The sequence below is a fragment of the Ammodytes marinus genome (genome assembly GCF_949987685.1).
Source record: "Ammodytes marinus genome assembly, chromosome: 22".
NCBI classification, from domain to species: domain Eukaryota; kingdom Metazoa; phylum Chordata; class Actinopteri; order Uranoscopiformes; family Ammodytidae; genus Ammodytes; species Ammodytes marinus.
In genome coordinates, this window is record NC_137226.1 from 13,469,379 (window position 1) to 13,479,951 (window position 10,573).

The 10,573-nt window shown below is 40.4% G+C and overlaps 1 protein-coding gene across 2 annotated transcripts; it reads left to right on the top strand.

Moving 5' to 3' along the window:
- The first annotated feature begins 3,992 nt into the window (after positions 1 to 3,992).
- On the top strand, positions 3,993 to 10,285 carry cdkn1d (cyclin-dependent kinase inhibitor 1D). 2 transcript variants are annotated; one of them, XM_080050789.1, is made up of 3 exons: positions 3,993 to 4,115; positions 6,896 to 7,374; positions 7,548 to 10,285. In XM_080050789.1, exons 2-3 carry the CDS (start codon positions 6,906 to 6,908, stop codon positions 7,601 to 7,603), a joined length of 525 nt encoding a protein of 174 aa, XP_079906915.1. In that variant the 5' UTR covers positions 3,993 to 4,115; positions 6,896 to 6,905; the 3' UTR covers positions 7,604 to 10,285. The 2 variants fall into 2 exon arrangements, with proteins under 2 accessions (XP_079906915.1, XP_079906914.1); XM_080050788.1 differs by lacking the exon at positions 3,993 to 4,115 and adding an exon at positions 4,658 to 4,820.
- Positions 10,286 to 10,573: the final 288 nt, after the last annotated feature.

Genomic DNA, 10,573 nt, shown 5'->3' on the forward strand with positions numbered 1-10,573 from the left:
TAGTCCTCCCTCGCCTCACTCCCTCTCACAAAGTACAAACTTCCAAAATGAAGAGATAAGAAAAAGCCTGGATGAAAAGTTACTCCCCTGTACTCAATGTTCCAGACAGAATGGATGTGGTGATAAGTAGGTCAAACGACATACAGTAACTACATTAGACAACTTCTGTTTGTACAGTATGTTCATGTACGGCTGAACAAAGGTGACTATGGGAGTGGCAGGTATTTGGATGCAAAGGACACATTTTGGCGTGATGATTGATGGCGCTACGTGAAAATTCTAAATTGACCAAACCTTGTTGACATCCATACAATAGGCTAGATCAATTTAACTCAAAACCACAAATGTTAACTCCATGGTTGAGGCTAAAGGGAAAGGTCAGAGGATCACCAAAGTTATTAGGAGCCATCCTTCTGGGGATCAGGAATATCTGTACAAAATTGAATGAAAATTTGTCCACTATAGTTATTAAGTTATTTCACTGATATACAAAACAATGGGGATACAAATATGTTAAAGAGCTTTTTTCCCCAGGCATCCTTCACTACAGCCCTGCAGAGCATGTTTACATGTGTACATAGGTTTATGTGTGTGTCAACGCGATGGATGAGCTGCTCGGAGGCTCATGTTTCCAGCGTGTGGGCCAATTATCTCTTAAATCACCAGATACCAAGCAAGCATGCTCAGTTCGCTTTCTTTCTCTGTTACTTGCTTTTCATTTCCTTGCAATCTCGCTGTTAATTGTCTGTCACTGTGCCATGTCCCACACCGTGTCTCTGCACAAAGCCCTGTTCTTCCTCCCTCTTGTTGCAGTACTTCTGTAAATCATGATTGGCGTATACAGTCTCTCCAGTCTGCGGTGAGCATTCTTCTCGGTGTTCGCTTCCACAACTGAAGGGCAGACGGATGTGGAACCCCCCCCCCTCCCGCCCCCCCGTCCTATACTGCACCTGTGAACCAACAACTTCCTCTCCTCTGGTGTTCTTCCTGTTCTCTCTTTCACAGCGAAATCATTTCACCTTTCCTGCTCAGGCGGAAGCAGACAGCAGTAGCGTGCTTTCTTGGAGGCCTATACATCCTCTTCTTGGTGTTTCACCGTCTTTCGTGGCTGTGGTGAGGCCAATGACCTCTGACCTGCAGCTTTCTGAAACCTCCGTCTCATCTGGATTGAAACCAAACAGTGTTTTAATCTCAAAACGACATAGTGACGCAGTGAGCCGTACTACATGTGATATAAAGGTGGTGCAGGTTGCGTTGCCAAAGATGAAAAAATGTCACTCTTAGTCTTGTCTTCTCTTTTCAACATACTTTTGTCTCTCGAATGCTGGCCCGACCAGACTGACAAATTATACACTTTCAATCAGAGGTGGTGCCAGCGTTTCTGGAGAATGCTTGTTGTCAAAATCGATTTTTTTGTCTAAATCGATGAATATCTCCTCAATATTTGCTACATGTCCGTACTTGTGTGCACTGAAGAAAATAAAATCCAGTGTTAAATAAGAGTCAGATCAGAAGTCCGATACCACTATCAGGGTCTGCACACTAAATCTGAAGCTACATCGAGCAGCCGCTTAGCGTAATGTAAATGAGATATAAAGTGTTAATGGACAATGCGTGTTGTTGTAGTAGCATAGGTATGGTGGTCAGGTTTCTAATGGCTTCTCTTTTGTGTCCATTGTTTTACCAAGAACTGCTCAATCAATGAATGGAGTTCAATTGATTTTCTTTCTTTCTTCCTTCTTTTTTTTTATTGCCAGCATAAAACCCACCGTGAGAGTCCTATCCCCCGTGACGTGGTCTCCTGACTTGAGTCACCCTGTGTGAACACATCCTAATGTATTCAAAGGGCACTGACCGTGGAGGGAAGACAATGGGGCTTTAATGACTGTTACAACATACAGCAAAGGATTAAGAACAGGAGTGGTGCAAAGGGGGGGTCACACCAAAACACACACATCACAGTGGACGAAAACGAGAGGATTAGGAATTTAGCGACGAACAATAAGCTGACTGTAAATACAGGTCACAGAGCAGACAAAACCTTGAGGGATCATGCTATCGAGGCCTCAAATATGACAATGTGTATAAAGACCACTTGACACACAGATTAGTAAGGCACTAGGGAACTGGGGCACATCCCCTATTGACTGTAATGTGTGACAATGGGAGACATCTCAAATAACCCAGCATGTGAAAAACAAAAAGAACAATAAGAGTGAAGGGTTTCTTATATCTGGCCAATTCCTAAATCAGCCTCTATAACGTGTGAACGGGGTTATGTAAAAATTGTTATTCTATTATTGAGACTGCTTGACAGTCAGTTTCAGCAAGGGCCCAACAACAAACTGCACAGGCAAAACAACTTGTTTTGTCAGTGAATTTCGAGGACTTGATAGTTGATAACAATGGGAAGGATCTTGCTTCTTAACAAGTAGAACTATATAGTCCAAACTCCAACACCATACCCTTATCATTTTCACACAGTCCCTTTTCTTTTCATTGAATAAATTAAGTCAGAAGTTGAGCTTTCTGGAGTTTTTGTAAAATTCCTAGATTCACTTCTATGTCTAGCATTTGTATACCAAGCAACACAACATAGTAGTGCCATAGTTACTTCGACATTGTGAAATCACATAACCCACTTAAAGAGGCGTTGTCTGCATTTGCAAAGTCTTAGCAAGGGAAACCTTACTCATATAAGGCCGTCCAGGCACTGACTAATGTGTAAAAATAGAATGTGTTTCAGTGGGTGGGTGAGTGTGCGTGGAAAACCTGGAATGACCTTTTTCATTGAAAGGCGTTAGTCGGATAACGGGCCTCTCCGATGACTTCTATTCTGTGTCACTGTAGAGCTATGCAGGGTGCAGCCCATGCAACACACCTAAGAGCCGGTGTAATTATAAGGAAGAGGAGAAGGTATTTTTTCAATTACAACACGAAAGAAGATGCCACAGTAATTTCGTAATAGTAAAAGAAGAAGTGTGCCAAGACAAGTGCAGGAGGTGTTGTGGTGATAAAACCTGATGTAATAGGGAAACACGATGGAGTAGTCACCCAAGAATCAGAAATAAAGATATTTCAAAAAGTTGTGTAATGCAAGATAGAAAGGAGTTGAAATAAAGGGGGCGTGGAGATGGAAGTGGTCAGCTTTTCATACATAGCAAACGTGATGAATTGCCTCTTGTCACTTTTAATGTTTATATTTTCTTGATTAATCATTGACAAATAAGAACTAAAGAGCATGTTTTCAGTTACTAAAGTCCAAATTGGCGTATTCAAGATGGAGAAAACCACCAAATATTTACATTAGAGTGGCTTGATTTAGTTAAAAAAGAAAAATTTCAATAAAAATCGTTTATGGAAAAAAAAGAGTGGCTAGTGTAGCTTGGTGTAATGACGCAAACTGAATGAAGACCACCAATAAAAGCATTAGTATTCTGATGTTAGACTGAAATGAATTGAGCTAAAACTTAATCTGCGACATTTGAGATAAGTGGTTACTCATTCAGTTTTTTTTATTTTTTTTGCCATACATGTGCGCTGAAGTGTGTAGATCTTTAATGACATGGCTATATTGTCAGAACTGTAGGTCCACTGTTCCAGGTGCCTTTGGTTACACTAATCTTTATATTTGACCAATTAAAACTAACTCAATGTTCCATATTGCCTTATTTGATTAAAATGTGTCTTTTTAAGACATAAGTCAATTAAGAGGTCAAGAAGTCATGACCTATTTCTGTCAGTTGTAATGGCAGTGTCTCTTCTTCTTTTCTGCAGTTCCAAAGCAAATGCATGTGATAGTGGCCACTTCACATTCCTAAGTACAGCAGGACAAGTAAACTGTGTGGTAAATCCATAGTGTAACTTTTTAGGCGGGAAGAAAAGTAGGTCACGTTGCAGCTCAACGTGACTTGAGGGGGCTGGGCACGGTGCCAAGATAAAACGTAATGCAAGCAAAACACGAGAAGTATGTCACATTCAGGCAGTAGTAGGGGAAACTAGCGCCACTTCCAAGATATTTGGCCTACTTCTTATATCCCGGGAAAGAAGTGGAGCACACGGGACGCAAACAGAGTGCAGGAGCAACAGTCTGATTTGAGCAGCATTACAACCGGGTAAGAAACTATTTAAATATTAATTATTTACACTTTTATACACAATTACATTTTGAATTTCATTACATGCACATATTGATATGTAGCCTGACAAAAAAAACTCCTTATGTTTATGAGCGTATTGAGGAAAATATAAAATAGGCCGGCTTATGGATATTATTGATTGACAATATTTTAGTACAAAAGCAAAGGAAATATCATGTGAAAAATCAATTATGTTAAATTGACAAACTATTTTTTGTGTAACCTAGTAATCGGAAAAGCAAATATGTCTCAACTGCAGCTTAGCCTACTCAGTCTACACATTGCCATGCCCTTCGCTTTTGCCGCAGTGCGACTTTACCTTTTGATGCGTTTAGTTGTCGTTAGAATTTATGATTATTTGGGTTGTTTACCTCGTGGCTGCGCTCCAACAGTGACTGTTTTGATGGAGAGCCACGTGATGGTGTCCTATAGTAGACAGGACGCCCCCCCCCCCCCCCCCCTCGCCCTGTCTTCTGAGTGAGTACCTCACAAACAAGTCGCAGATAAGAGCAGAACGACCAATGAGAACGACCCTCTCGTGGGTAGTGTCCATTAATTGAAAAGCCTTCAACGTGACACGGTGTGTTCTCACTCTTCTGGCTGGATAAACTGTGCGTAGTGTGAGGACTAAACTATCTCGCCGGAAAACTTTTTAAATACTTTGAGATATCGACACTGATGGTAAGAAATGCAGACAAATAGCATGTGTATTTGCATATATTTACAGCAAAGCCTATTTTTTAAAACGTAGACAATGTTTTAATAAGTTCACTTTAGCTTTAGTCTGGACGATAAAGCCTACAAGGTAAAACTTGCCATTTTTAAAGGTTTCACAATTTCGTTATTCGTTAAAGAGTCAGCGCTTGTGTAAAACTTAGTTTGCACTATTTTATTTCTATTCGTAATGTTTTAAAATAATTGTATTAGTGGCTGGTGTGTGTTTATGTAATATGAGTGTGCGATGTCCTGACATGTAGCGGGGCTGTTTGTGTGTAGCATGTCATTGACCTACATCAGCGTCACAAAGATTTGCAAAAGCCTCAACGATAGTTTTTCCACGCTGCACGGCTACATTGTGTCCTTGTTGTAGAGAGAGTCGCACATTTTAACTTTTGTCGTTTTTGTGTGGCAGTTTGGGCAAAGATATATAATAGTTGTCTCAGTGTTTTCGTGTGTTCCTGGAAGTTGTAACCTTATCTGCATATATGCCGCGCCCACCCATTTTTCGACGCAAACAACTCTCACTCGGTTGGTTATATAACAGGTCCATGGGTTTTACTATCTATGTTTTTACTGAATCTTTTGAGATTTATTACATTTTATTTAACCAGCTCTGGAAGAAACATTATGGCGGAGGCCAAATACATAAGTTATAATAATTCTAGCAATGTAGGCTACGCATTTAAGACATTTGTTTGAATTTTTTCCAACACGTTTTGTTTTTTAAACTTATTTTTTACAAACACTAAGTCGATATGCTTCATAACGTTCTAGGTATTTTACTGGTGATTTTTTAAGTTATTCATTCTGTAGACTGTGTCATAACACTTGCGTAACACCCCCCCCCCCCCCTCACCCCACTTCTACTTCTGTCTTCAGGCTGATATGGTGGAATGTTGTGTACTTCTAAAACGTAAATTCACCTCTGTGTACAGTTTAACCACAGTAGCCTATTATATTGAATGGAGTAATGCTTCACTACCTTACTAATAAAGTTAAAAACTCCTGCTTAAACAAATATTATTTGGGATATTAATTGGGTCATTATTATGTAGTATTCACGGTGTCTTGTTGAAATATGTATTATAAATATTCCTACAGTATAACTCAGAAATTGACAATATTTCACAAACTGCACATTTGTGAACGATTGCTTTCTAGGCTTAAGGGTCTGGGCATGGCCGGATTTACCCTCCTTGGGGCCCCTTTTTAGCTCCCCACGCCCTTTCTCCCAAAGTTGCTTTTCTGATATTTTAATCACACACACTTTGTAACACAGGGGACAATATACAACATGTAAAAAATGCAATTTGATATATAGTTAAGAAGTGTTTACTGCAGCACTGTAAACCATTGAAGATCTTGTCAAGTGTTCATTGCTATCTATAGCAGAACTGTTTGTTTCTCAGCCCTCGTGTAGTCACTGCCCATCCCAGAATAGGCTTATCGCCATCTTTTACTGTCAACACACAGCTGATAAAGCCCTAAAGCAGTCACTTAGGTGGCAGTCAGAATGTGGTCATTAACCACTTACATGTAGAATGAATTACATTGCAAGTTGTGATAAGATAAAGCTGAAAACCGTGAGTTAGAATATCAATGTCATAATTCAACAGCTTTGCTCTAATTACATGTGGCAGATAGCTGCTGGGGCATGTAGAAACCCCTCCCCACACAAGTGGCTCACACACTGTTCTGTGTGTGACCTCCTGACCTTCCCTGTCCACCTTTGACTGGCAGGCACCAGAGCAGGTGGAGAAGCAGGTTTACTCCGACACGCACACATTTGTACGAGATTTATTTGGTGTTGGTTCTTAACCTGTTGAAGTAATTACTCAGTGGGTTAGGGCACAGGTGGACTTGATCACATAAAACCCTAAAAGGTACCCACAAGGGCATACTATACTGCTGGTGTTTGAAGGAGGGAGGGGGGGGCAACTTGTATGTTTGTACTAAACCTAAATCACACCCCATTGAACCGCTGCAGGCCTAGTAGAGCCATTTCTGACACAGACATGCTTTTTGTTCTCCGACAGGTACATAGAGATGGCTTCTCCATCAACACAATCGTCAAGACCGGCTACGGCATCTGAAGCAGAGCTGTCACGCCTGGGGGGCATCGAGGCCTTGAAGATGAAGGTGGGGCCGGTTAGGAGGAACCTCTTTGGGCCCGTGGACCACCAGCAGCTGCAGCAGGACTTCCAGAGGCTGCTCTGCATGGGCGTGGAGGCGGCCAACAAGCGCTGGAACTTTGATTTCGACAGTGAGACGCCGCGAGAGGGCCCCGACATGGAGTGGGAGGAGCTGGAGTGCAAGGAAGTGCCAGCGTTTTTCCACAGCTGCATGGTCAAGGCGCGTCCCCTACGCAAAAGGCAGACGTCATGTTCATCGGGCGAGGGATCCCCAGGGTCCAGCAGTTCATCGTCAGGGTCCGGTGACGAGTACCTGGAGTTGACAGCCAGGGGGTGCTACAGCCTCAAACGGCTAGGAAAACACAAACAGCCTACCATCACAGGTCAGTCCACCGAATGTCTTTATATGCAAAACAATACTTCTACGTTTAGGCGAATGAGTGAATTTTCCCAAAATTTTAAACTTTTCAGTTGGCAAAGATAACTAGGACAGATTGTGGTTGTTAAAAAACTGATAATTTTTTTTTTGACTTTGCATTATTTTCTGTCCCTCCAGATTTCTTCCAGGTGAAGAAGAGGAAGATTTTCAACAAAGCAGCTTCTCGGCAGTAGAAAAGCACAACTCAACGCTGTGGAGGATCGATATGTGTCATATCATATGTATATATATGTAGCAATATGGAACTGACTGTCCACAAGCTCATGTAACATGGGCTTAAAAACACTTCAGACACCACATACCTTAAAAGTTTCAGCACAAGGAAGCTAACTTTTTCCTACGTAATGAAGCTCAGACTTTAAATACGGTTTTCTTTTGACAATTGCAAATATTCTATATACTGTTTTCCTCTGCTTTTGACTATACTGTGAAATGATCTTGAATGCACTCTTAATAACAAAAAAAAATTGTTCATTTTTTTCTGAACAGGGCTTTGGATAGTATTTGAACTCAGCCCTCAACCTTTTTCACTCCCTCTATCTAAAAGTCATGAGAGGGTTTTGATTAGGCCAGTTAACAATTCCCTGCCTCATGTCACACTTAGCCTTCAGCCTCACCCCGAGGCGCAAAGAGCACAAGTGGGACCAGGGGTCAAATCCTCACTGAGGGGCTCAACATTTGGCAGCGCGGCTGTGATTAGCCCTAGGTTAAAGGTCAACGGTGGAGTTTCAGGGATGCGGTAATACGGACAGAGAAATCCTGAGAAATAATAGCAGTATTTCTTTTGTATTCATTATTCAAGACGCTGCATCGTCTTCAAAATAAAATAAAAGTAGACAAGCAATAAGTAAAACTACGGTAAGATAAGGTGTTAGTAGAAACCTGTGCCACAGCCCCCAAATTATGTGGCTTATAAACACTCCACCGTTGCCACTCAAAAAGATTAGCTATATATATATATATTAATATTACACTATCACAACAAAGAATAACATTTTTGCTTTGTATTATTTACATAGAGGGGGTGTAAAAATCTGTATTTCTTTTGACCAGACAAACCAGAACATACCTTATTTAGCTGGATGTTTTTGCCAGCTTACGCTTGTCATGCTCGTAATGTAGCATTTCTTTTCTTTGTCTTCCTGTTAATGTTCTCTTTTCTCTATGAAGGGAATGAAGGCACCTTTTTTATTTTTTGTGTATATATATATATAGAATCGAGCTCCTTCACACTTTTTTGTCACACTGTTTGTATCGTATAGGTGTTAAGAGTGTGAATGCGTTGCTTTGGTGTAACGTTTGTGGCAGCTGAACCAAAGAGGAAAATGCTGCGCCATTAAAATTAGGAACGCATCATTTAATACAAGTCGCTCACTGTTTGAATGATCAGTTATGGGTCAAGGAAGGTCCCAAAGCATGTCCAGATCTTCAAATACGTAGTGTAAACACACCAAATCTGTGAAACCAACAGTTTTGGTGACGCGAATAAGATGTGCCTACTTCTTGTTTTTCCCTACATACATGCAGTCACTCTAATTATTACATGGATGGATAAAAAGCCATACTTTGGTTCAATCCAGCCTTACTACCTCATCAAGTGATTCATTACAAAAAAAGAAAACAATGTAGCTCAGGTTGTTTGCATCTACAGGCGAAAGAGAGACCGAGAGACGAAAACAAGGGGGGAGGGGTGGTTATTATTGTGTTGTGGTAAGAGCTGTCGAGGTTCAGCGCTGCATGTAGCGATGTGTAGAGTTTCACATCGGGTGAAGGAGTCAGTAGTGGAAAGGAGGCCCAGTTCCATGCAGAGGAAACTCCATTGGGGGGGAGGGGGGGAGGGTACTTTGGTTGTCTTCCCCTCTCTTGGCTTTGACAGCTTTCCAAGAAATAGTGGTGGGAGGGGATAAGAGGAAGGGGCCCAGAGGAAAAAGGGACAACATTTTAATAGGGAACCTTCAGGCCCCTTCTGGATCAAAGGGCTTCTCCGGACAGATAAGTGGCCTGTGATTCTGGCACGCCTTTTGTCTGCCCCCTTAAAAGTGTCTCGGTCTCCCTTTTATGAACCAACCGCCTAAGTCTCATGAGAAAAAAAGGCATGAAAGCAGTTGTTAAAGTGAATGCTATTCTGTCATGGCTATTTCAAAAAGATTTGTCAGGATTATTTGTCTGTCAATTTATCTATGTTTGTGTGTGTGACACTGTTTGCGCTCCTATCTTTTCAGCGCATTTAAGAGGAAACTTGTATCTATCTTAACTTATTTGGAGTTTCTATCATGTTATGTAGGGAAATAATTACAAAATATATTTTTTTTTGCTACAACTAACGAAATGTGTAAATTCTGAAACTATATCTTTGCACTACTTTAACAATTGTTGACAAAAGTTTATTTTTTATTTTATTTTTTAAATGGTAATGCATAGAGTCAGATTAGGAATTTTGTGACTCTTTTTTTCCTCCAATCAGACTTGTCACACTGTTAGACACAGTTTTTGTTTAATGCTTCTTTTGGATTTTTTTTTGCAGGGAGTACTAACATCTGGTAGTGTCTCCGCTGTGACCAACCAAACCTAATTTCCCTGTTGCAGCTACATCGAAGTATAGCAGCGGTTTCCCTACTTTGTATATGCATGAATGTATGATAATCTTTGTACAACTTTTTTTTTTTAAATTGTATTTTAATTTAATACTGGTTTGTGTACCCTTGCAAAATGTAAGAAGTGTATTTTTTTATGGGATCAGAATTTGATTTGATATGTTGCATAGAAAATATATTGCTGGGTTGTTTTTTCAATGTTGCCTTTCATATTGTTGATTTCATTGTGTGCTCAAAGTAATAAAATGTCAATGGCTGACATTGATATAAAACAAAAAATATTGGTCTCGAGTTTGAATTTAGTTACTGTAATTGTATAAACCCTATTGAAAGGAGAGGTTGAATTTTTTGTAACCCAGTAGCGCACCCTGGTGGTCTTCTAGTAACATTGTATACTCAATCATCAAAAGCAGACAGTTTTCATTTACTTAATTTGACAATAATGTAGCATAATGCATGCTGTATACAGTCTGTGGTTGTAATAAAACAAAAGCTAGCAAAAAAGGGCATTACTTACACACCCACCTCTACCATCAGTGCATCGGAAAT